Consider the following 27,973-nt stretch of genomic DNA (forward strand, 5'->3'; position numbering starts at 1 on the left):
GATTGTATTGGAAAACAATGTCCTGAAGAGTTTTATTCCTCTTGTACCACAGCAATATGTTGTACTTTTTGTCAGTTTGTAGCTACTGTACGTTTAATGTTGTGGAACATCCATGAAGCTAGTTAACGGACACTAACACTTGTTATATTGGCTTTAAACAGACGTTTCCTCACCAGCCTCTCTCTTGTTTTTCCCTCTTGTTAAAAAATAAATAAGTTTGCCGTGTTACCGAGACATCCTCGTCCATCCTGAAGACTTTTTTCATGTCGTAAAACTTTAGTTACAGCTTTATTTACCTCAGACTGTTACAAAGTGCTGACACTGGAGACTCCTTCCAAAACGGTAACGTATTCCAGCAAGCCCAGGATTAAAAATGTGTGATTTGGCTTGTAGCTGGAACTACTTTCAGAGCTGCTGTTGTTCAACAATTATTCACCCAGGGTAAAGTGAATATCGGTGAATAATAACGGAGATGAAGTTCATACATGTCAACCTTTGGTCAGTCAAACCTGTATAACCAACCTCCAAAATCCGTATTTCCCTTATAAAATCCATACAAGATGCAAATTAAAATAATTTACCTAAAATTTGAATGATAATTAACAATGATATATCCCAGTTACTTTTTATTCAATATTAATAACAATAAACCTTCAGAATGAATACAAAGTATTTTTCCAGTCTCACCTGTGAAAGGTAATGCCATGTGATCTCGTTTGGACGGTAAACCTGTTGGTACAGTTAAACGCAGCACATGAATGAGGCATCTTTATTCTCGGCTACTGTCCAGACGCTATACCAGAGACGGTTGAAGAATCTCCACTTTGCCACGTCCAATATGGCGGCGAGGATGACGTATGATTCTACGCAGAAGGCGGCGTCTATGTTTATATGTCTATGACTTCCCGGTTGGCGGGATTCTTGCAATGCGGTGTGCGCATGATCAGAAGTGGAACGAAGTCTTGCTACCACAACGCGCAATTTCATAAGACTCTTTACTGGCTGTCTGTGGTGTACAGTACGTTTATCATCATGGGAATTGATTATAGCTCTAAATAAATATTGAAGCTTTTTTAAAGAATCCGTATAACTTTATTTATACGCCCGTATACTATGTTTATTGAATCAAATCCGTATAAAATACGGACATTCCGTATAGGTTGACATGTATGGAAGTTGAGGTTATTATTCACCAATATTCACTGAGCCTGAGGCGGATAATTGTTTTAGTATCAATACACAGGTGATTTATTATTTTTTAAAAAAATCATATTAAAAATCATTTATTTCAATCATCAAAAGCGGCATGCAAATGTAATAAAAGCTTGTCACTTATCTATGCAAGTCACATAAAATACTTTGTTTTGAAACCGATAAAATAAATTACAATCCCACCTTACCTTTGAATAGTTTTAGACCAAACTTCGTAGCATCTTTAGTGCTTTTAGGAACAGCGTTTTTTCATAATCTGTAATTCTTCCTCACTTACAGTGACAGTGATTGGCCGCCATTTTGCCGAATCGCTCGAGGTGATTATCGAGAAATAGTCCGAATTTCTTGACCAATCAGCACGTGCAATTTTCTATAATCCCCTCCCTATTTATACTCAAGAAAATTAATCTATACCTCCAAATAAGTAATTCTAGAAGAGGTGATCTCTGTCCTTTGCATCGTTAAGCTACTTTTGCTATTTAGCCGTTATCATTTTAATTTTATAATTTCGCTGCAGGTGCGGAATGCTACATATAAGCTATTTTCCCCCCGCATTTCTCTTTGTGAAAAACACCAACTCCATCATTACGAATGCTCAAAAATGAGATTTGAGTGTTGCCTGAGGTTAAAGTCGTATGAGGCGCAGTTGCAGTGTGTGCTTTTCCTGTAAAATGCTTCAGATCATCTCACCTATAAATCTGGATACTCTTCATTATACGCTGGAACACGTTCAGGCAAGCATCTGAGCTCAGACAAGGAGGAACACGCACTGCATTCTGGGAATTTTTATGTGTCGTGGAATGTCCCATTAGTCAAAGTACAAACCAAGTTTGATCTTTACTCAAGCGTCACGCTTGTACTGCAGATTAAAACCACTCTCAACATATGACATGTCTTTTTGACATCTGTCTAAGTGCATCTGTGTGTTATATAATCGCACCATAAGCATGCCTGTAGGGGGTTAGAGAAGGTAGCAAAACTGGAGAACAACACACACACACACACACACACACACACACACACACACACACACACACACACACACAGAGTCACTGAACACAATGCACTTTATTCAAACATGCGAGCTCAGGAATTCTGGGCCTCAAGATAAAAGAGCAGTGTGTGTCTGGTGGTGTGACTAGGAAGTGTGTGTGCGCTTGTGTGTGTCTGGTGCATATTTTGCCTCTATCATGGTCATAAGTCAACCTCATAGCTGATGTTCAAACACCTCCTGCAGTCATCTTTTATTGTGTGTGTGTGTGTGTGTGTGTGTGTGTGTGTGTGTGTGTGTGTGTGTTGCGCCATGCCACGTTTTTCTCCAAGACACATTCCAATGTCTTTGCCCTTTGGCAGTTCTGCTTGAACACACTCTTGGTTGTCCATGCGCGTGCTTAAGGCACGATTATCCGACCTTGTAGTTCTTTGACCTTTGACCCTGCACAGCACTCAAGAGAACATTTCTAAAGGCGAAAAAAATAATCTGATAAATTGTGGCCAAAAAAAATTGTACTCAGGTTTTTAAGATTAAATTCAAACCGTGATACTAACTTACTCAGGTTTGTCAGATTTGGGACAAATCCCCCATATTTAAATAACTGACACACAAAAACTGGCCCTGGGATGGTATTTATAATTTCAATTTTCAAACATGATATATACACCATCATCAAATTTTATAACATGATGGTTTTTGCAGCACTTAATTTACATTTTCATGACTTGGTATAATAATATCAGTGCTGTGTTTTTAGTAGCCTGCAGTTTTTTGTTTTTTGTTTTTTAAATTGTCATTTATATTTAAACAAAATGAATAAATTAAAGTCAAGCACTGGTTCAAATACCAAAACAATCTGACACTCCCGTTTCATTTTTTTTTCTTTTTCCCTTTCCTTTCTTCCCCCCCTTTTTTCTGGCCAAGTGTGTGTCCTGAATTTCGGTTTCAGTTTCAGTTAATGGTTTTACTGAACATGTTTGCATGAGGAGGTCAAAGGCAGTAACTCATTCTAATCTCTACATTCTGACGTGTTTGATTAACAGCTGTTGAACTCCTGACTCCTGAGTGGGTGTGTTTATTATCGTGGAAGGAGAGTGTGTTATACTTCAGGACTGATTCAGTCAAAATACATTCTTGTATGGAATTTTTTTTAAAAATTATTTTGTATTTGCAGCATCCTGTAAGATGCCTGACATGTATAGTAGTATGGTATTTTCAGGGAGATATAAACGTATTGTTGGGTTTCGTTGATTTTAATAAATAACTGGAGGATTCTGTTTTATTTTTTATTTTTTTATTTTTTTACCTCCGCCAAGGAGGTTATGTTTTCGGTAGCATTGGTTTGTTTGTTGGTTGGTTTGTCTGTTAGCAACATTACGAAAAAAGTTATGAACGGATTGCTCTGAAATTTTTTCCAGAGGTGTGACTGGGCACAAGTAACAATCCATTAAATTTTGGCGCTGATCCGGATCACCTTCTGGATCCCGGATTTTTTTAAAGGATTCTTGGCGGAGGTCTGCGCTCTCCGAGTGCTTTTCTAGTTTTTTTTTTTAAATAGGTGACCTCAGTACCCTGTAGCAGGTTCACTAATGAAAAAGAAAGAAAGAAAGCACAAATTTATTCATCACACACTTGTGAAATTTCCTCTCTGCATTTAACCCATCTGAAGCAGTGAACACACATGCGCACACACGCACGTGAGCAATGAGCACACACACGCATACCCAGAGCAGTGGGCAGCCATGCTAACAGCGCCCGGGGAGCAATTGGGAGTTAGGTGCCTCGTTCAAGGGCACCTCAGCCCCAAGGCCGTCCCATATTAACCTAACCTGCATGTCTTTGGACTGTGGGGGAAACCGGAGCACCTGCAGGAAACCCAAGCAGACACGGAGAGAACATGCAAACTCCACACAGAAAGGCCCTCGCCGGCCGCTGGGCTCGAACCCAGAACCTTCTTGCTGTGAGGCGACAGTGCTAACAACTAAAACTCCGATATCCAAATAAGAAAAAAACAGAAAACAAAGAAAACTCCAAAGTTCTGCTCAGAAATCTCAGGACAGTCTCCTCAACCCCGAGTTCAGGAAGTGACCTCAAATCAACATGGCTGCTTACAGCATCAACAATAAACACTTCTTAACATTAAATGAGTTATAGGTATTCGCTTTAGATCAATCAACATACAGACATATTCGCTTGTTAAATCTATAACAAAACACTGCCTGTTTTGAGGAGGTTACAGAGATGTCCATAAGTGCCGGTGTCCGGCGGTTTTCTCTGTGTACACAGACGGTCTGCGCCGGCTACTCGATCCCAGAAAAAAAAGTAAAAGCTTGTCTTTCAATCTTCAAACAATTTATATCGTCTCCACTGCCCATCGCTTGCTGCAAATCCAATTATTCCACCACAAAATTGTCTTTGATTCGGGTCTAGCGTGACCGGAATCAGTGTTGTAGTCAAGTCACTAAACCTCAAGTCCAAGTCATTAAAAAAAAATTTCGAGTCAAGTCCGCTATTGATCCGAGTCGAGTCCGAGAACAAGACTCCCACTGCACCATGTGACGGTGGCTGTTTTAGCGCCATTAACATTAGTTTGTGCCTGAACATGACGTACGATATGAACAGGTGAATGTGCATTCTCTTTGTCAAGTGTGAAGTATTCTGTCCGAGATGTAAGTGCAGAAAGTGTGTTTATTAATACATGTGAAGATAGGTAAACAATCCAAAATTGTGAAGCAGGCAATGGTCGAGCGAGGCACAAACAGGCTATCGTAGACTCGGCAGAATCAAAGACAAGAAACAGGAAGTCCGGGATCAGGAAACCAAACAAGGAAATAAGGCTCGGTAATGTGTCAGCAACGCAACTCAATACTTCGCAGAGCAAGTGTGTTTTCACAGTTTTTATATAGGTGCGCTGATTGCGCCTTAATCCTGTGCAGGTGCGAGTCATTTATGGCACGTGCCCGAGAGTCTATCTGATGCACACGCCAAGGTGTGCAGGTGTGACACTCTCTTGCAAGAAGTTAGTACAAAATTAATGTAGATATAAATATCTTATGGCAAATTATTATGGCATGTTACAAAAAATAAATAAAAAAATCCTCGTCTCCAGTTTACGAGTCCAAATGCAGTTAATGCATGAGTCCAAGTCCGTGTCATCAGTACTGAAGTCCAGGTCAAGTCATGAGTCCTTAAAATTAGGGCACCAGTTGGACTCGAGTACTGTAAGCCTGACTGGAAGTGACACCATATTTGTTGATTTCTCACACTCTGATTGGCTGAGCCGGACCATATGACCATGCCATAGTGTATGTAGTTATGTTACAGAGCCAGGCAGCATACTACAGAGGGTAACTGAAAAAGCCAAGTACACACTCATCCGGAAGGAAATTTCATACAGATTTTGCAAATATTTTACAGGGAAATGGTTAGTAATTTATTAGCTGAGAATGCACCAGAAGGGATGTAAATTTCAAAATTTTCTAGGGGGGCATACCCCCTAGCATTAGCACACCTTTGAAGCGCCGTGGCAGCTTCACTGCCACAAATTCCGGAGCCACTTACGAGTTTTGTTTTAGCCAGCTACTTCTGATTTTCTGGAGAACCCTGAGCTTACTATACGTCACTGATCATTCAACAGTTAGGTGGTTGCGAACAAAAGACGAGCATGGACATTACTTTTTTTTTTTTTTCTCCCCCACTTTGGACATCAACTTCCCACTTCTGAGTCAAATATGGCATTAGATATTAATAGGTGTTGATTTGTAAGAGGTAAATCACTTGGTGGTGTTCTGTTATAAGAAAGAAATCAAGAATGATGTGATGAAGCTGAATCACTAAAGTTAAATACCTCTGCCATCTTTGTTGGCGTAGGCCTCAGTTTGTTTGTTTGTCTGTCTGTTCCCAGTGTAACTCAAAAAGTAGTGAACAGATTTTGATGAAAATTTGAGGAAAGGTGACACATGGGCCAAGGAACAATTGAATTTTGATGCAAATGCAGATATGTATGCGGATCCCGGATTTCATTTATTTATTTATTTATTTATTTAGACTGTTCTCAATGTAACTCAAAGTAGTGAACAGATTTGGATGAAATTTGGTGTATAACTTTAGTATTATCCTAGGTTCAAGTGATGTTGATTTTGATGATATATGGCTTGGCGGAGCTATTCACTCTATCAAGTGCCCTTCTAGTTATTTATAAATTGAGTTAATCTTAAAAGACAGCAATTTCCCAATCATGATTAAAAATGTGAAAATACTAATATTAACGATTTTTTTTTTTTACAAAATGAAGCTTGTCATATGACCAAGAAACTTTGGAAAACCTGTTACAAAGCACTGACACTCCTTCCAAAAATCCTAAATAAACATCTCCTTACAGAAAACGTCACCATTTCAACAGTTACAGCTGCTTTTAAATCTGATTACGGGGACCATTCGGCGTGTACAGATCCCTGTGAATGAGCCATTACTGTAGGAATGATGACATTGGACTGGGTGCATTAATATAAACCTGAACTACTGTCAGAACTGCTGCTATAGAAAATCAGATATGAGAATTCATGATCGCAACAAGTGCAAAATTGGTGTCCCATATCCTGAGGGTATTTTACACTACCATTCAAAAGTTTGGGGCCACTTTGAAATGTCCTTATTTTTGAAAGAAAAGCCCTGTTCTTTTCAATGAAGATCACTTTAAACTAATCAGAAATCCACTCTATACATTGCTAATGTGGTAAATGACTATTCTAGCTGCAAATGTCTGGTTTTTGGTGCAATATCTCCATAGGTGTATAGAGGCCCATTTCCAGCAACTCTCACTCCAGTGTTCTAATAATAATAATAATAATAAGTTCAACTTATATAGCGCCTTTCAAGAAACCCAAGGACGCTTTACAATTATAGACAAAGAAAAAAATAATAACAATAAAAAATAATAAATAAATGAATAAATAATAAAAAATAAAAGTAAAAAGTCCACCAAGTAGGGGTCAGGATGTAATTCCAGTGGTGTAGCAGCCACAGTCCCACCAAAAGGCGCATGAAAACAAGTCCCACATCTCCAGCACAGCCGCCGTGACGCCGTCAGCCACATCGCTCAAACACCACGCCGTGGATCCACAAAGCGAGCAGAGAAGCTCCGCCACGCAGAGCGCTGGTGTGTCCCAAACCGCCTGCACAGCCGCCGCGATGCCACCGAGCAACATCGCTCGGAACATCACGCCAAGCGTTAAAGCGCAGAGCGCTGGACAACCACGAATGTTAAATGAGCAGCGAGCTCACTGCAGTCCATAGCTGGGAGCGCAGGCAAGGCCTAGAGGGAACCAATGGCCAAAACTGGGTCTGGAGCTGCACCACCACCGGCGGACAAAACACTCAAACAAACATCAAACTACACAAACACACAGGAAAAAAAAAAGAAAATTGAAAAAGAAAGAAAATAAAATTAAAAATGTGTTTACACAATGTGCAATGTGTTTGCGCATTGCCTCAGAAGGCTAATGGATGATTAGAAAACCCTTGTACAATCATGTTAGCACAGCTGAAAACAGTTGAGCTCTTTAGAGAAGCTATAAAACTGACCTTCCTTTGAGCAGATTGAGTTTCTGGAGCATCACATTTGTGGGGTCGATTAAATGCTCAAAATGGCCAGAAAAATGTCTTGACTATATTTTCTATTCATTTTACAACTTATGGTGGTAAATAAAAGTGTGACTTTTCATGGAAAACACAAAATTGTCTGGGTGACCCCAAACTTTTGAACAGTACTGTATATTTCATAAAAAAAAACTCCTGTGTTAATTTCACAGCAGACACGATTCTAATTCAGCTTGACAAACGGAGGTAATTTTGTGTGTAAGGCAAGTAGAGTGTCAGTACGTTTTGATAGGATAGGGTCTGTACATTCTTGCCAGCAAAAACATTTTGGAAACTGTGTGTCAGTGTCCTAAGAAATGTAATGATACGTTGAAGAAGATGGTTTTGGAAAAAAGGAAAAAGTCATTTCCATATTTTGGGAACGTTAATTAATGTAAAGCTCTTAATTGTAGTAGTTTATGACAGAAAACCAAATAAATGACTTCCCCTCTTCTCTCTCTCTCTCTCTCTCTCTCTCAGATGAACACGATGCAGTCCAGAAAAAGACGTTCACAAAGTGGATTAATGCACAGTTCTCCAAGGTAAACATGACACAAACAGTAAAACCTCCTTAAAAATCTCCTCCTAAACCCTGTGCTCGCGGTTTTATTTTCTCCCCAAGACGGTTTTGGCTCCATTTAGGAAATTTGAGAATTTCTATTCCAGAACCTGGTGAAGATCCCTGGGTTTGACAGAGCAAAGTCGTTTTCTGTGATCTGCTGGGGGGGGGGATTATTTGATCTGCTGGAAAGATTCTGTGGTATTTTTGGCTGTTGGGAGACGTTCCACTTCTCATCAGCTCCCAAATTTTTTCAAGCGTCTCCTCTGGTATTTACAGTAGAAGCACAGATGGAGGTCCTTCGTCCTTCCTTTCCCTTTCACAGGACTTTTCTGAAGTGCTTTGTCCTAAGCTTTTTTTTAAAGCTTTTATTAAAAAAAAAAGTCAACTATCAAAGTAAGTAAGGAAGTCAGATTTATGTATATAGCACTTTTCCCAGGCAATGTAACAAAGTACGTTATAAGAGTCCTTTTCCTTTTCATGCTGTTAAGGAATGACCTAAAAATACATAAAATGCAGGTCAGTGCAACACATTACCCAAATGCCTGTCTAAACAGATATGTCTTTAACTGCCTTGTAAAAGAGTCCACAGAATCAGCAGCTCTTGGAGCTGTAGGCAGGGCATTCCACAGTTCAGGTGCCAAAACCTCAAAAACCCGATCCCCATACGTGTTCATGCAGATATTTGGGACAGATAGTAAATTTAGCCTATTTGACCTGAGTGATTGAGCAGATGAGCGAGGCTGAAGTAGATCGGCTACAAATACAAGAGCCTGACTGCAATGCTCCGCACTTAAGAGTGAGAAGTTTAAACTGGATCCGAAATGAACAGGAAGCCAGTGGAGAGATTTAAGTAGAGGGGTAATGGAAGACCGTCTTGGTCACTGCCACTTCACAGCAAGGAGGTTCTGCGTTCTGGTTGACCGGGGCTTTTGTGTCTTGAGTTTGCATGTTCTTGCGCCTGCGTGGGTTTCCTCCGGGTGCTCCGGTTTCCTCCCACCATCCAAAGACATATGGATTAGGTCAACTGGCTACTCTAAATCCAAAGACATGCAGTTAGGTTGACGTGGGGCGGCCTTGGGCTGAGGTGCCCTTGAGCAAGGTACTGAACCCCTGACTGCTCCCTGGGTGCTCTGGTGTGGCTACCCACTGCTCTGAGTGTGTGCGTGTGTTCACTGCTTCAAATGGGTTAAATGCAGAGGATGAATTTCACTGTGCTTGAAGTGTGCATGTGACGAATAAAGGTTTCTTCTTCTTAAATTGCTCGTAGGTGTGAATGTGAGTCTGTCTGTGTTAGACCTGCTCTGGGTGCACACCGCCTCTCGCCCGAAGTCATCTGGGATTGTCTCTAGCTCATGTGCGATCTTGACAGATAAGCAGTATAGATAATGGATGGATGAATGGATTTCAACTATCAAATGTCAGGTCCATATTTTGAGGCAAATGGTGGCATAAATCTGCTACACTGCAGAACATTTTTTTTTTGATTACTCGAAACCGCGAAACTGTACTGGACAGTCCTGAAAATTGAGGCAAGCGCTCAGCTCTGATAATATACTATCCTATATGGCCTAATGCAGGGCTTTTCAAAGTGTGGGGCGCACCTCTCCTAGGGGGCGCCAGAGTTCTTCGGGGGGGGGGGGGGGGGGGGGGCGCAATGTGAGGAAAAATAAACCAGAATAAATTACTATTGCGGACATTTAGCGAACTTCAGCTAGCCTTTGCCAGAGACAAAATGGATCGATTTTTAGTACCTAAAGCTACAGTGAGTGAGGAGACAGAGTCTGGGCCAAGCAACAAGGAAGGAAGAAGGAAGTATGACCACAATTATTTAAAGTTTGGCTTTTCATGGACTGGATCTGAAGATGCTCCACTGCCACAGTGTGTTGTCTGCCAAGAGGTGCTAGCTAACGATGCTATGAGATGTTTAAAATGTGTAAAACAAGATGTTTTTTAAAAAAGCACAGATGTTTAAAATGTGTAAAAAAAAAAAAGTTTTAAAAAGCACAGATGTTTAAAATGTGTACAAAAGAGGTTTTAAAAAAGCACAGATGTTTAAAATGTGTAAAACAAGATGTTTTTAAAAAAGCAGATGTTTAAAATGTGTAAAAAAAAAAAGTTTTAAAAAAGCACAGATGTTTAAAATGTGTAAAAAAAAAAGATGTTTTAAAAAAGCACAGATGTTTTAAATGTGTAAAAAAGATGTTTTCAAAAAGCACAGATGTTTAAAATGTGTAAAAGGAAAAAAATAATGTGTACAACAACCATTTTTTTAAATACGAGTGGAACATTAAGTATAGCAACAACAAACAACAAAAATTGTAAGGGGGGCGCTGTTGTTTATTTGCTGTCTGAGGGGGGGCTGACTCTCCCACACTTTGAAAACCCCTGGCCTAATGTATATGACCACCTGACCATTACACTCTTGCCACAAATTTGGAAGCACAAAATTGTCTACAGTGTCTTTTGTATGTTGTTGTAATTTTACAATTTCCTCTTCGCTAGGACTAATGCCGCTTTTCCACTACAAACGCGGCTGAGTCGGGCTGAGCCGTGCCGTGCTGAGTCGGGCTGAGTGGGGCTGTTGGAGTTGCATTTCGACTACAACCGCGCTGAGCCATGCTGGCTGGAAGTGGGTGGACACATTGGGTGGAGTTAGCGAAAGTGGGTGGACGTCACGTGATGTCGTTAAGCAGCGCAAACAGTGACATCAGTGAGCTTTTAAGCGGTAGTCTCACGACCCGAATAGTAAACAATAAACATGGAGGACATGGAGTCGTTAGTGTTGCTGGTCTTGGTGCTGTGGCTTGTTGTCACCGACAACGCCAACAGATACTGGCAAGAGCGTATAGATGAGGCGAGGCGCATAAGGCTTCAGAAATTCTCGTAATTCGTAATTCTTCTTCTTCCGGGTTTACGGTGTTTACAGATCCCAGCGTGCTCGCGGGGCGTGTGTGGGCGTGTGAGGACACTCCTCCTCACCAATCAGTGCACAGGGGAGTGTCTGCTCACGCCCCCAACCTCACTCGGCTCGGTTTGGCTCGCTTCAGCCCCACTCCAAAACGGTGCGAGTTTTAGGGGCTAAGCAGGGCTGAAGCGAGCTGAGTCGTGCTGTTCTTTGGTAGTCGAAACACGAGCCGTGTCGGGCTGAAGTGAGCTGAAGCGAGCTGAAGTGAGCTGAAAAAGGGTAGTGGAAAAGGGCCATATGAGGCTCAAACCTGCTCCAGTATGACCGTGTCCCTGTGCACAAAGCAAGCTCCATGAAAACATGGTGTGTTAAGGTTGGTGTAGTGTCCTGCACAGAGCCCTGATCTCAACCCCTCTGAACACCTTTGGGATGAACCGGAACACCGACCGCACCCCAGACTTTTTAAAATCCCAACATCAGAGCCTGGTCTCACTAATGCTCTTATAGCTAAATGAACACAAATCCCCACAGTCATGCTCCAAAATCTAGTGGAAAGTCTTCCCAGAAGAGTGGAGCTTATTCTAACAGCAAAGAAGCACTAACTCTGGAATGAGATGATCAGCAAGCACATATGGGTTTGATGGTCAGGTGTCCACATACCGTACTTTTGGCTTGGTGCTTGAACATGCTAAAGTTAAATACATGGCAAATAGTCATGCTGTTTAATAAGAAGCGTGTTGCAGGCTTTCGGAGCTAGAAAATTGCTTTGACTTTTCTTGTCTTTAACCTTCTGGACATTTGTTAAAGCAGCAATGATGTACTTGACAAGCTCAAAACTAGATTTGGTATGTCTCCGGTGTTTAGAGACACATGAACGGTATTTGTTTTGGCTTTGTTTTTAAATGACTGAGATCTGGGGGACAAAAAAGGAAGTCCGATGACAGATAGTGACCCCACTGCTCATCGCCGTCATGTGAAACTCTCCTCCGTTTGTTAGCATGCCTTATTTGTCATGCTAATACAGCTACGTTTTGTTTCTGCTGCATTGGTGCTTGCATTTATAGGAAAATAATCAACAAGACCAGCCAGATTTGAGAAATCGACAGCTTTGGTGTAATGCGTAATAGTTGATCTTCAAGTATTTTTTTTTTAAGGTGTGAAAAAAACAACCTTTAAGACTAAAACGCAGCATATGGTGTTTGTGTCTGGGATGTATTTATGTTTGTGTGTGTTTGCATGGCTGTGTTCATGTCCCTTGAAGACTTGTAACCCATCTGCTCATCATTCCCATGTGAAAGTTTTGGCCTTGTTCTCTTGGTTATTTATAGAAGGACAAGGGTGACAGTGACCAGCAGCTAAACATGTCTCATCTGCTCTTTAGTGCACTTCCTCCTGTTTCCTAATGTCGCAAACAAGCTGAGCGTTTTATGTTGTGTGTCCCTGTGGGTAATTGCTGGTATAATTTAGTAGAGATGCTATGCTATTATGACTGGCATGGGGAGTTTATGGCAGCTCCTTTGTTTAGAGATGGAATTTTTGAGCCTTTTCAGTGAATCGAACTTGAGATTCATTCATCAATTTGGTTATTTGCAGATGTTCAGCCTGATAAGGCAGACAGCAAACAGACACATGCTTGTATGTCTGTATTTCAAAGAATTACTGACGTCTGACTGAACTCACTGAATGAGAAAAGAGCAAATCTTGGCCATTTACCAAAAGAATCAGTCAGTGCGTTTACATGCACATCCAAATCGAGCTGCTGTCGGTAATCGAGCTAAGGGTCCCAGCAGGGGTGCCAGAGAAATCCAATCCTACATGCACACAAGGAAATCGAGCTATTGTGTGAGGTACATTGTGCACCCGAGCCACAGGTGGCGCTACACGCCCCATCGTGTTGGTACACTAACGGTTGTCGTCATGAAGAAGAGCTATTCAAGAGTATAAACAAAGTTATCAGTTCCGTGTTCACAAGAAGAACGACGACGAGGACAGCAACATCGAGATATATATTCAACTCCTTAAGCTGAATGAGCATGAACTCTATCTCCTCATTGCTCCAGAAGTGCACGTTTGTACTACTGTTGTCATGCCAACTGAGGCTGTTGTGTTTCCTGCTTGTGGTCTCGTCACTTCCAGAAGGGGCAGTGCTGAAGTAAGTAGCTCGACTACGTAGCTCAATAGGGTTTACATGCACTAAGTAGCTCGGCTACAATCGCATAATCGAGGTCGTGTAGCTCGATTACGAGAAATCCAGTTCGGTTTGATTTCAGCCGAGCTAAGGTGTTTCCATGGCATTTAGAACTTCGATTTCAGTCAAGCTACGGCAGAAATTCGATTTTCTCTATGCATGTAAACGCACTGACTGAGTCAAACACTGACCTGTTGAACAACAGAGTCTTGGCCATAAAAAGATTCACGGAGTCGAACATCCACCTGCTGAACGACAGAGGAGTGACTTTCATTTCCGGCCAAAAGATTCACAGAGTCAAATACTGATCTGCTGAACTCGAGAGGAGTGAATCTCGGTCCTGAAAGTTAGTTTCGCTGAGTCAAACACAGATCTAAACAAGAGAATCTTGGTCACGACGAGAAGAGTCATTGAGTCAAACCTTAACCTGCTGAACGAGAGAGAAGTGAATCTCTGTCATGAATGAAAGATTTGCTGAGTCAACTACTGATTTGCTGAACGAGAGAGGAACAAATCTTGGTGAAGACCAAAAGATTCACAGAAGTGAACACTGACTTGTTGAACAAAATAGGAGTTGATCGCGATTATGACAAAAAGATTCACAGAGTCAAACACTGATCTGCTGAATGAGAGACGAATGAAGCTTGATCATGACTGACTCTAAAGCACTTTTTATACAAATATTCCTTAAGGCACCTCAGCATTCCGGTTGTAGTGATTTACACAGAACCAAATAAAGCCGGCGTGAAGCCATGCCAGAGTGTTTTTACATCGCAAGCCAACCATGCAACCAGAGGCGTTATGTCACAACAGAGCACCTAGGGTGATGTACAGTGGCATGCAAAAGTTTGGGCACCCTTAGTGAAAATGTCTGTTACTGTGAATAGTTAAGTGAGCAGAAGATGAACTGATCACCAAAAGGTGTAAAGGTAAAGACGACACATTTCTTTTCAGCGTTTTCTGCAAGATTTGTGTATTATTTTTGTTTTGTACAATTGGAGAGTGAAAAAAGAAAAGGAACACCATGCGAAAGTTTGGGCACCCCAATACATTTGAGTTCTCCGGTAACTTTTAGGGCGGCACAGTGGTGTAGTGGTTAGCGCTGTCACCTCACAGCAAGAAGGTCCGGCAAGGGCCTTTCTGTGCGGAGTTTGCATGTTCTCCCCATGTCCGCATGGGTTTCCTCCAGGTGCTCCGGTTTCCCCCACAGTCCAAAGACATGCAGGTTAGGTTAACTGGTGGCTCTAAATTGACCGTAGGTGCGAATGTGAGTGTGAATGGTTGTCTGTGTCTATGTGTCAGCCCTGTGATGACCTGGCGACTTGTCCAGGGTGTACCCCGCCTTTCGCTCGTAGTCAGCTGGGATAGGCTCTAGCTTGCCTGCGACCCTGTAGAACAGGATAAAGCGGCTAGAGATAATGAGAATGAAGTAACTTTTTTACCAAGGTTCCAGACCATAATTAGCTCATTGAGCTGTGGCTTGTTCAAATTCTTTGTTAGGAAAGGTCAGATGATGCAGATTTCAAAGCTGTATAAATTCTCTGACTCCTCAAACTTGTCCCTAAAATCAACAGCCATGGGCTCCTCTAAGCAACTCCCTCGCATTTTGAATAATAAAATAATTGATGCTCACAAAGCAGGAGAAGGCGACAAGAACATAAAGTGTTTTCAGGTAGCTGTTTCCTCAGATTGTAATGTTATGAAGAAATGGCAGTTAACAGAAACAGTGGAGATCAAGGTGAGGTCTGGAAGATGAAAACTTTCTGAAAGAACTGCTCGTTGGATTGCTACTATGCAGCAACACCTGAACAAATATGACCTTCATGGAAGAGTCATCAGAAGAAAACCTTTCCTGCGTCCTAGCCACAAAATTCAGCGTCTGAAGTTTGCAAATGAACATCTAAATAAGCCTGATGCATTTTGGAAACAAGTCCTGTGGACTGATGAAATCAAAATAGAACTTTTTGGCCACAATGTGCAAAGGTATGTTTGGAGAAAAAAGGGTGCCAAATTCTAGGAAAAGAACACCTCTCCAACTCTGAAGCATGGGTGTGGATCGATCATGCTTTGGGGTTGTGTTGCAGCCATTCGCACAGGGCACATTTCATTGGTTGAGGGAAGCATGGGTTCGAATAAATACCAGCAAATTCTGGAAGCAAATATCACACCATCTGTAAAAAAGTTGAAGTTAAAAAGAGGATGGGTCCTACAATAAGACGATGATCCAAAACACACCTCAAAATCTACAATGGAATACCTCAAGAGGCACAAGCTGAAGGTTTTGCCCTGGCCCTCACAGTCCCCTGACCTAAACATCATTGAAAATCTGTGGATAGATCTCAAAAGAGCAGTGCATGCAAGACAGCCCAAGAAACTTGTAGAACTGGAAGCCTTTTGCAAGAACGAATGTATGAAAATCCCCCAGGTAAGAACTGAAAGATTATTAGCCGGCTACAAAAAGTGTTTACAAGCTGTGATTCTTGCCAAAGGGGGTGTTACTGGGCACTAACCATGCAGGGTGCCCAAACTTTTGCTTCAGGGCCTTTTCCTTTTTTGTTATTTAGAAAATGTAAAAAATGAAAATAAAAAATAGTTTTTGCTTAAAATATAAAGGGAATGAGTCATTGTAGCAGTGGGGGCGTGGTCAAGCGGCGGTCTGTGACAGGAGGGCGGAGTCAGGGAAGGTAAGTGGCAGAATCACTACACCTGACGTCAATTAACCTGTGTTTGTGTGTGTCTTCCCAGTGACCGCGCCCTATTTAAAGAGGGAGAGCAGAGGAGAGCTCATCCCCGAACAAGACGCCAGTCGTGTGTGTGTCTATTTGAGTAAAGATTGTACTGTGGCGGTTCAGGGTGGGTGGGTGGAGCACAGAGGACGGCAGGACAGAGATCAGGTTCAAAATAACATTTATTGCTACACTTTTCAGCCTAACAATCTTTACTCAAATAGACACACACACGACTGGCGTCTTGTTCGGGGATGAGCTCTTCTCTGCTCTCCCTCTTTTTAAATAGGGCGCGGTCACTGGGAAGACACACACAAACACAGGTTAATTGACGTCAGGTGTAGTGATTCTGCCACTTACCTTCCCTGACTCCGCCCTCCTGTCACAGACCGGCGCTTGACCACGCCCCCGCTGCCACAGTCATCTTTAACTTTATGCCTTTTGGAGATCATTTCATCTTCAACTTGCTTAACTGTTCACAGGTAATAGCAATTTTGACCAGGGGTGCCCAAACTTTTGCATACCACTGTATCTGCACATCAGAAATACGAATACACAGAGTGTACACTTCTGGTGAACTGAGTGTTGAGGTGCTTTTGTTAGCTGTGCATTTATAACCACTCTTCAAACACAAGCAAAGTTGCTGAGCATCATATGCAACATGTAATTACTTCTGTTAAATAGTTCACGTTTAGGGACGTAACAGCCTCAACATCTCTCTCTCTCTCTCTCTCTCTCTCTCTCTCTCTCTCTCTCTCTCTGTTATTTATTTATATATATATATATATATATATATATATATATATATATATATATATATATATATATATATATATATAATGTGTGTGTGTATGTATGTGTGTGTGTGTGTGTGTAAATGCATGCATGCTATAACGTTTGTGTCCTTTAGCCGAGACGGCTTTTCATGGGGGGAGTCTGTCACAGAAAACTTTACTCGCAAACGGAAACGAGAGAGAGGTAACGAGGAAGAGAGGAGTGGAGAGACTTGTGCCAGCAACGTTTGTGTGATCAGAAATATGTTGGAGGAGACAGTGAAGAAAAGTCAGAAGCAGTTTGAGGCAGAAAGTCACGCGGAACTGAGACACCGTAGACTGAAGGCCTCTGCATGCTCGTGCGACAAGGCTTTCGCAGATAGCTTTTCGCAGACAGTTGTAATTTATCGTTGAGCGGGGATAATAGGCGTGCGCGATGTTATTCACCGGCACAACGCAAGGGGGCGCGAAGTCGCTAGGAGTAGTTGGTGGGTGTGGTTAGTGGAGTGTTTATCCTCCGGTTACTTATAATGACTAGAACTTTTTTTTTTATAATGACTAGAACTGGAGTCGTATAGATGTACGTACTTCCTCAATCAACCGCTCTTCATGCTGCTCCATCTTCGCTCGTGTTTTTAAAAATGCCGGTCGTGAAAACAAAACAAACCGGGAAAGTAGGGAAGCGGAAGTGCGTGTACAGCGGATGTAGAGTGGACCAATCAGAGCCCTCTTGTCTGCGGCGCTGTCTGCGAGGCTTCTGCGGTGGTCACAATTTTTGGGAGGTGTGCGCAGAGCGTCTGCGAAGGTGGGGGGGCTACGCAGACGCTGTCTGCGACGATATCTGCGAGGACTGGGTTGTCAGCATAAATTGGCCTTGAGACGTTTGAATTCATGTTGGTTTCGGAAGGATGAATGTCAATATCAAAAATATTACACCCCTGTCCCGCTGCTCCGGCTGTCCCTTTTACACAGATGTTGATTCCGGCTTTGTTGCTACCAATCGTTCCGGCTCAGAGATGAAACAACACAGAACACCCCCCACCCCCGCATTCAGACTTTTTATACCAAACGTGAGGCAGAATAAAGGCATAAGAATTCGGCCTTGAATGGGCTACAGGCTGTGTCAAAGGGGTTAAACTCTGATCTGTTAATGAGTGTGCTGCTGAAGCTTCTGTTTTGGCTTAACTTTATGTAACTATTTATTTACTGCTTCTATGATTTTGTTCTACTGTAGTGTCATTCCAGTAAAGGTGCTAAATGTGCACTCTGTCTTAATTTGTATGTGTGAAGGTTATGTGTTTTAATTGATTTTAACAATTCATACGTTGTGTGTTCCAGACGGGGAAGGCAGCCATTAAGGACATGTTCTCTGACCTTAAAGATGGGAGGAAGCTTCTGGACCTGCTCGAGGGCCTCACAGGAACCACCCTGGTGTGTGTGTGTGTGTGTTGGATTTTGTAAGAACTAAATATCCCCATAATAATATGAAAATATGACAGCATTGACAGTTTGGGGACATTTGGCTTGTACCCATAGAGAAAAGTGTGTTCTAAACCTGTCTTTCTGTGCGGGCTGCAATTATGTGCCAAAGGTTTTAGGGTGTGTTTGTGGTGTGTTTCCATTTGTCTGAGTGTAATTATAGTACGTGTGTATGTTGCTAGTTCCGTGTGTGTGTGTGTGTGTGTGTGTGTGTGTGTGTGTGTGTGTGTGTGTGTGCCCATTTATGCATGGATCATCTGTAGAACTCTCCAGTCTGTGCTGTGTGTATACTTTTGTACAGTGATACTGTATATGACTGTGTGTGTTTGTGGGGGCAGTGAGTGATGATGACTCGGTGTGTGTGTGTGGAATGAAATTCCTTAAAGCAATTTCATCAGGCACCAGGCCAGTCCCAGATAACACACACACACAAACCGACAGACAGATGTGTTACACACCCTTCAAAAATAGAATTTGGATTTTTATTACAAAGTATTAGCCTAGTAAACTAGACCCAACCGCCTAGCGGCCAAAAATATTTTTGCCTAGCGAATGGGTCTAGCCTCGCACCATATAAACAAAAACACCCCGGGCATCAAATCGTGCCCGCCAATCACAACGCAAGGTTTTTGTTTGGATTCTTTGGGCGGCCTTTTGCAGGAGTGACGACAAAGCTGCGCAACGCTGGAGAAAGCACAACAGGAAAGATGGCTTCGGGCTAGTGAACAGCGCGCGTTTGACTCCGCTTTGGAATCAGTTTTAGAAGAATTAGACTTGGAGTTTTCGTTGAAACATGAGCAGGAAGAGGCTCTCCGCTCATTCCTTTTCAAGAAGGACGTTTTCGCTGTTTTGCCGACCGGCTATGGCAAAAGTCTGATCTACCAGCTGGCTCCGCTCGTAGCCAAAAGGATGGGGCTAGTTTGTGCAGTACGAAGAATTAATAAACAGCTTTGAAACATTACTTTTTGATTGTTTATTTTCCCGTTATTTTAAATTTAATGGAAATTATTTCACCAAACACCACTAAATAAAAACTCTCAAAAACAGTTTAAGCAAACCCTTGAAAAACACTTGGAAAAAAATGTGTATGTGGTACAGACTCCAAACTTGTGGTCATTATCTCCAAACTTCTTAATATCTAGAACCTGTTTATTAATTAATATGCATTTTGAAAAATTATTTATTTCAAGGCCTCCCCCACTGCTTTCTGTCGCTCTGACTACATCACAGTCACTGTTGCGCTGATTGGTCAGAGCGTTGGCCTATACGCACAGAGACAGTTTGAAAGACAGCGGGTTGTTCCTCCTACCCGCTTCGGAAATGTCTACGGATCGAGGCCAGACTAAATATTCACATTTAGTCTGGCTTGCCAGGCTAACAAAGTATTGCATGTTAAAAAAACCCCCCCAAAACTCCAGTATTAACAAACACTTCCAGTGAGACTCTAAATGTTTAATCATATAGCCCAAGTGTTGAGCATCACAACACATCAGGTGATTACTGTGATAAAAAATTTATAAATCTAACTGTGTAACACTCCTAATTATTATCCACAGTCAATCACGATATTCTAATTTTTTTTTCTTATTTCCTGTTCTAGACGAAAGAGCGTGGTTCCACCAGAGTTCATGCGCTAAATAACGTCAACCGAGTTCTCCAAGTGCTGCACCAAAATAATGTAAGTTCTCTCGCTCTGTTTGGCTCTTATTTTCTTTCCTGATTGTTTGATGCAGAGCACATCGAGGTGACCTTGAATTAACTCTGAAGTGGGAAGTCTGAACTATGCCATTTTCGACCTACAAAGTGGGGAAAAACACGGACACCTCAGTTTTTTTTTTCTTCTGTTAACAACAAGCTAGCCAGCTATCTTTGTTGAGTGATATATATTTTGCTTATCAAAACAGTGGACAGTATAACTCGTATACATATCCAGTATAACTCATTTAAAGGCATGGTAGGTCATTTTGGAGAAACCAGCAAGAATAGCTAGATTCTGAAAGTATCCAATGAAAAAGTCACACCCCCTGCCTTCCAAAAGCAGGCCTCCAAAACATATGAACGCGCACTGCCTGACTACTGCTGGAGGACGAGTCCACAAGAGAGGGTGGGTGGGGGGAGCGTAGCGTTTTTGTCATGTCCAACTACCTTGTGTGTCGTTCACATGTAAGAAAACATCTAACAGTCAACACTTCAAAGTTGTCGATTAGCTCACTAGCATTAGCAATATGTCTGCCTCGGCTTGTGAAAGACTCTGGTCATGTGCAACGAGTGCACGGGCAGAGTGTGCACAGGTAGGCCGGCAGGTAGGTCGTCCAGTCTTTTTATTTGGACAGAATGAAATGATTGGACATGCTTTTTACCGCCCTGCGATTGCCACAGATGATGGAGGTCGTGTGTCGTCCCCGCTGTTTTATTGTCGGAGCATTTGAGTTATTCATTGTCAAGTCAAGTTTATTTGTATAGCGCTTTTAACAATAAACATTGTCGCAAAGCAGCTTTACAGAATTTGAACGACTTAAAACACGAACTAATTTTATCCCTAATTTATCCCCAATGAGCGAGCCTGTGGCGACGGTGACAAGGAAAAACTCCCTCAGACGACATGAGGAAGAAACCTCGAGAGGAACCAGACTCAAAAGGGAACCCATGCTCATCTTGGCAACAACAGACAACATGACGATAACATTAACAGTTTTAACATGAAGTCAGTTTCGTTGATGTTATAAACTCATTGATGGAAACTTGAGTGCAAAACTGTTCATGACAACTGCAGTCCTAAAGTTAGCAAGTCAACTGTAGTCCTCAGCCATACGGTAAAAGCATTACTGTAAGAGTCCAGAGCGTCTTCCAAGTGTGACTTTCAACTGTCCGTATGGGGCCGTCCTACACAGGAGCGATGCGATGAGACTCCAAATCAGACATAGGGCATCAGGATGGATCAGGCAGGTCCGAGGAGCAGAAAAGGTCTCATCATCTCGATCCCAGGACCGACATGTAACTCAGAGGGACAGACGGTGGGGGGGAGAGAGAAAACACAGGTTGTTAGGTATGCCCAATGTCACCTGAATAAGTAGGAACAGTATACATATTGCACTGAGGACAAGCAGGGACTCCGGAAAAACTAACTATTGGCCCTTTTCCACTACCCTTTTTCAGCTCATTTCAGCTCGCTTCAGCTCACTTCAGCCCGACACGGCTCGCGTTTCGACTACCAAAGAACAGCACGGCTCGGCTCGCTTCAGCCCTGCTTAGCCCCTAAAACTCGCACAGTTTTGGAGTGGGGCTGAAGCGAGCCAAAGCGAGCCGAGTGAGGCTGGGGGCGTGAGGAGACACTCCCCTGTGCACTGATTGGTGAGGAGGAGTGTCCTCACATGCCCACACGCCCCGCGAGCACGCTGGGATCTGTAAACACCGCAAACCCGGAAGAAGAATAATTACGAATTACGAGAATTTCTGAAGCCTTATGCGTCTCGCCTCATCTATACGCTCTTGCCAGTATCTGTTGGCGTTGTCGGTGACAACAAGCCACAGAACCAAGACCAGCAACACTAACGACTCCATGTCCTCCATGTTTATTGTTTACTATTCGGGTCGTGAGACTACCGCTTAAAAGCTCACTGATGTCACTGTTTGCGCTGCTTAACGACATCACGTGACGTCCACCCACTTTCGCTAACTCCACCCAATGTGTCCACCCACTTCCAGCCAGCACGGTTCAGCGCGGTTGTAGTTGAAATGCAACTTCAATAGCCCCACTCAGCTCGACTCAGCACGGCACGGCTCAGCCCAACTCAGCCGCGTTTGTAGTGGAAAAGCGGCATATGACAGCATAACTGAAAGGGAAGAGCCAGAAGGTAACCCAGGCATGAGAGAGCCCCGGGACTTCAAGCAGCCAGCCACTACACCGATAACAAACTCGAGTGAGCAAACGAGTGGGGGACTGACAGCATCCATACATCCCAGTTTACCAAAACATTCTCTCTGATGACCCTCCAGATCTACTCCTTTACCTCATAAACACCATTAACAAAAGGCTTGACTAAACAGATATGTTTTCAGCCTAGACTTAAACGCTGAGACTGTTGGTGTCAGGATGTAAAGAGAATTTCAAGGAATATCATAAAGCGCTCCTAAAATAAATGACTGACCCTGAGTGAGACGTGCTAGTTTGTTTACTGCTCAGTCTGTGAGTAGCCATGTTGATTTGGCATCACTTGAGGAGACTATGCTGAGTTCCCAAGCAGGAAGTTAAAGAGGCGTGTTTTTTTTTTTTTTTCTAGTCACAGGTCATAAATTATGAATTACAGCCTTTAGTCAAATAAAGCATGTATCTTCATACCACACCGCTCACACCTGTAGTCAGATATTTAGCTGGATTGAAATTTCATTGCTGTGTTGCGTGTCTCTTGTAACTGACAATTATGCCTAACCACCAGCTTCCTTTGTTCCTCGTTTATGCAAAAGATAATTGCCACATTACAAGTTACTGATTTGCATACTGACTAAAGCAGTCGATCGCTACAAGCAGACCGGAGCAGATGGATTTGATTGCGAGGGTGAAGTCGAGAGGAGTTGTGCTCAGTTACTGTCTCAGTAGAGTTTTCAGAAATCTGTACTTTACTTGAGTATTTATTTTTCTGATGTTTTACTTTTACTCCCTGCAATTTATCACAAATATCTGTACTTTCTACCCTTTTACGTTTTCAAATCAGGCTGGTTACTTTAGGTTTAATGCATTTGAGTGGAATTTTTTTTTTTTTTTTAAATCATTGCGCACCTTCTAAACATCAAGACTGATTTCAACCTAAATGAATGGAACATTAACACATAGAAAAGATGATACTGATTAAACTGACCCAATCTGGCAACCCTGAACAGCCTGAAGTGAACAGGTTTACTTCGAGCTTTTAAATTTGAAGGTTTTTGTGTAAACATATCAACTAGTTCAATTTAAATACCTAATGCTTTAGCTGTATGTGATGTATGGTCTTCAAGCTCTTGAAATACCGTAGGTCAGGGCTTTTCAAAGTGTGGGGCGCGCCTCCCCTGGGGGGCGCCAGAGTTCTTCAGGGGGGGCGCAACGTGAGGAAACATAAGCCAGAATAAGTTACTATTGCGGACATTTAGCGAACTTCAGCTAGCCTTTGCCAGAGACAAAATGGATCGATTTTTAGTACCTAAAGCTACAGTGAGTGAGGAGACAGAGTCTGGGCCAAGCAAAAAAACCAGACCCTCCAGGATTTCGCGATGTTGCGATTCAACCAATCCCCGCGAATTCAGGGCGGTGTTGCAATTATATCCAATCACCGCAACCTTCCCGCAAATTTGACCAATCGTTGGCGTCGTCTTGAGGTGACATCGACAAACTACTTTCCGCCTTACTTCCGTGTATACGTTCAAGAGAAGCAGCATGCGCGCAGTGTTGCCAGATTGGGCGGTTTTAAGTGCATTTTGGCGGTTTTCGAACATATTTTGGACTGGAAAACGTCAGCAGTATCTGGCAACACTGCATGTGCGAGTCAGTGTTTATATAGGCTTAAATTCTGTTACTGAAAGTGTGTTATGTTTACAGTGAAGGACTGTGCGCACTTTATTTTTTTTACTTAATACAAGAAATTAATGGATGCCAACATTTTTGCCAAAACGTTATTTTATTTTCCATTGTTTAGGCAGCTTCAGCATCATACTGTGAGATTCTGTTCAAATTGTTTTTTTTCTTCTATGAAGCCTGAGCCATTTATTTTATTAGTTTATAATTATTGTTTAATTTAGTCTTCAGGAGAGACTGCCTGCACACAGTACTAGTATTAATAGTTTTTTTTTTTCTTACATGAAAGCTGAGGCATTTATATTATATTTTAAGGTAACTTCATGTTGTGCTGTGAGGTTCTATGCACTTTAACTTTTGAACCAACAGGTGCATTTGGATAAGTAAAGCCTATTTTTCTGCATTTTTGTAGTCCTGGTAGTTTTTCAGTAATAACTTAATATTTAACATATCACTCAATTTTAATCACAAAAAGAGAAAATCGCAACAGTTTCTCGCAACTTTCACTTCCTCCCGCAATGTAATCGCAACAAAAACCTAAAAAACACTGCAACCTTCATCGCAATTTTTTGGAAACACCCCCCCCACCCCCCCGCAACATCAGACATTTTAGCCTGCAACAATCACAAAAAAGGCCCACAAAATCCTGGGGGGACTGAAAAAAGAAGTATGACCACGATTATTTAAAGTTTGGATTTTCATGGACTGGATCTGAAGATGCTCCACTGCCACAGTGTGTTGTCTGCCAAGAGGTGCTAGCTAACGATGCTATGAGATGTTTAAAATGTGTAAAACAAGATGTTTTAAAAAGCACAGATGTTTAAAATGTGTAAAAGAAAAAAATAAAAATGTGTACAACAACCATTTTTTTAAAATACGAATGGAATATTAAGTATAGCAACAACAAAAATTGTGAGGGGGGGCGCTGTTGTTTATTTGCTCTCTGAGGGGGGGCTGACTCTCCCACACTTTGAAAACCCCTGCCGTAGGTCATTAGCAAACATGTAAGGAGCAGCGAGTAAGTTAAAAATAGCTATAAGTTCATTAGGTTAGCATGCTGTACTTAGCTGCTAGTGAATATCTACTGCACATGCAAGTCAATTATTTATTTGCCACAAAGTACTTGGTAATTAAAATATTTGTAGTGGAGTACCTTACATACGGTATTATTTAATAATCATTATGAGGTTCAGTTAGCTTTGCACAGAAACCAGCAGAATTCTTTTTCAAAGGGATACTATTTATCCCCCGCTGGCCGAAAGGCCTGAAGGGGGATTATGTCGTGGCGGCATCCATCCATCCGTCTATCCCACGAAAGGGTGCTCACCTTCTGAAATCAACTCCTCCCACAACTTTTGGAGGAATTTCACCAAACTTGGCAAAAGGCATTGTTATATGTCAATAGTACGCATATTGTTATTTTGCTCAATTCGGCCACATTTTACCAGAATTGTGACCCTTGATCAACAAGCTTGTACTTTCACAATTTCATGAAAGTGTGCTTGCCTTCTGACATCAATGCCTCTTACAATTTTTGGATGAATTTCTTGAAGCTTGGCAAAAGGCCTTGTTATCTGATGATAATACGCATATTACGATTTAATTTTGTTTGTGAAAATTTTACCAGTTTTGACCCTTGATTAAATAACTTTAACAATTTCATGAGGGTGTACGTTCTTCTGATATCAACTCCTCTCACAATTTGTGGAGGAATTTCACCAAACTCGGTAAAAGGCTTTGTTATAAGACAGTTATACGCATATTGAAATTTGGTTTAATTTGGGCAAATTTTCCCAGAGTTATGCCCTTGATTATTAACAAACTTGTACTTTGGCAATTTCATCAAGGTGTGCTTGCTTTCTGAAATCAACTTCCCTCACAAATTTTATCCCCCACTGGCCGAAAGGCCCGAAGGGGGATTATGTCGTGGCAGCGTCCATCCATCCGTCTATCCCACGAAAGGGTACTCACCTTCTGAAGTCAACTCCTCTCACAATTTTTGGACGAATTTCACGAAACTTGACAAGAGACATTATGTCGGTACTACGCATACTGCAATTTCGTCAAATTTGGTCGCGTTTTACCAGAGTTACAGCCCTTGATTAACAAAATTATACTCTGACAATTTCATGAGCGTGTGTTTTCCTTTTGAAATCAACTCCTCTCATAATTTGTGGAGGGATTTCACCAAACTTGGCAGAAGGCTTTGTTATATGACAGTTATATGCATATAGAAATTTCGTTTAATTTGGGCAAATTTTACCAGAGTTATGCCCTTGATTATTAACAAACTTGTACTTTTGGCAATTTCATCAAGGTGTGCTTGCTTTCTGAAATCAACTTCCCTTACAAATTTTATCCCCCACTGGCCGAAAGGCCCGAAGGGGATTTATGTCGTGGCAATGTCCGTCCCAGGAAGGGCACTCGCCTTCTGAAATCAACTCCTCTCACAATTTTTGGAGGAATTTCATGAAACTTGACAGGATTCTTTGTTATATGTTGGTAATACGTGTATTGCAATTTCATTCAGTTCAGTCACATTTTACCAGAGTTATGGCCGAGTTGCCAGCGGGAGATATTGTGCTCTCAGAGCGCTCTTGTTAGATTTATACTTGGAGTAAAGAATTTGAATCAGTATTTTTACCAGAAGCCCTGTGATGACCTGGCGACTTGTCCAGGGTGTACCCCGCCTTTCGCCTGTAGTCAGCTGGGATAGGCTCCAGCTTGCCTGCGACCCTGTAGAACAGGATAAAGCAGCTACAGATAATGAGATGACATGAGACTTTTACCAGAGTCCTTTTTTTTTTTGCACAGGTGTCTGTTGTTCTACTTAAATAAAGAATATGTGTCCTCTTGTTATCTTACTGGTGAGCAAATGTTTGTTTATAGCTGCTATGTGATAACAGGAACTAACTTGTTACTGTAAATGGATAAAAAGCATGACGTTCTTTAATAAGCTGTTGTTTGCATTGAGAGATTGCTGTGGTGTCCAAGCAGTAAAACCCTTTTATATGAAAAATAATCAGCTTTGGTGCTGTGGGTGGTTACAGTAATTCCACTTTGTCAGGCTGAATCACACCACCCTGTCGTCAGTTATTTTCCAATAACAGCATGCCTCCAAATGTTCTGTCCTGTTCTATGGATAATCCCTAATCAGAATGCTGATACTACAGACTGATGTAAAGACCAAGCACAACCAGGACTTTAATTTTTCTCTCTCTGTCTGTCTCTCTTTGTCACTGTCCTTGGTGATGCTTGAGCTCCAGGGTGTTGTTTCTCAACATTCTGTGTTCAACATCAATATCGCTCAGAGACAGACAGTGCAGTGTGGTAACAAGGACAGCCGTGTGTGTGTGTGTGCGTGTGCGTGTGTGCGCGCACACGCATCATGTAAAGTTTGAGATTTTCTTTTTTTTTTTAAGGACCAAAACTATCAGAGGTCCTCATAAGGATAAGTTGGTGTCAAATGTCCTCATAAGTACCCGGGCCTCATAAAATAAACTGACTTTTATTTGAAAAACTAAACAAGCCAAAATATTTACTTTGGGCTACTGAGGTTAAGGTTAGTGTGAGATTTAGGTATAGCACAGTGTTAGCATAGTGTCTGCAATGATTATGGCAAGGTCCTCACAAAGATAAAAATAATAGTAATAAACAAACCTATGTGTGTGTGTTTGTTGTTGAAAGATAGTGATAAACATTGCTAGGAGCAAGGTCTTTGTGGTCCTGTGTTTATTTCGTTTCCTTTTATGTTTGGCATAGCTGTAGTGTCTCTCTCTCTCTCTCTCTCTCTCACTCACACACACACACACACACACACACACACACTGCCTGTTTACAAAAGTCACCAGTTTTGTTTTTGGTAAAACAAAACTGTGCTTTTTGCCCAACTGTTTCCATACTGTTCCCTACATGTACCACACACACACACACACACACACACACACAC

General features: G+C 41.9%; 1 protein-coding gene across 7 annotated transcripts in view; it reads left to right on the plus strand.

Annotated features, from left to right (window-relative positions):
- utrn (utrophin) overlaps positions 1–27,973 on the plus strand; it is a 451,611-nt gene that overhangs the window by 51,831 nt on the left and 371,807 nt on the right. For all 7 annotated transcript variants that reach the window (XM_060937691.1, XM_060937690.1, XM_060937694.1 and 4 more), the window contains 3 exons: positions 8,324–8,385; positions 18,336–18,428; positions 20,077–20,154. In XM_060937691.1, coding sequence (XP_060793674.1) covers positions 8,324–8,385; positions 18,336–18,428; positions 20,077–20,154 — 233 coding nt within the window. The remainder of the gene's footprint in view (positions 1–8,323; positions 8,386–18,335; positions 18,429–20,076; positions 20,155–27,973) is intronic.

This window comes from Neoarius graeffei, chromosome 13 (genome assembly GCF_027579695.1).
Source record: "Neoarius graeffei isolate fNeoGra1 chromosome 13, fNeoGra1.pri, whole genome shotgun sequence".
NCBI classification, from domain to species: domain Eukaryota; kingdom Metazoa; phylum Chordata; class Actinopteri; order Siluriformes; family Ariidae; genus Neoarius; species Neoarius graeffei.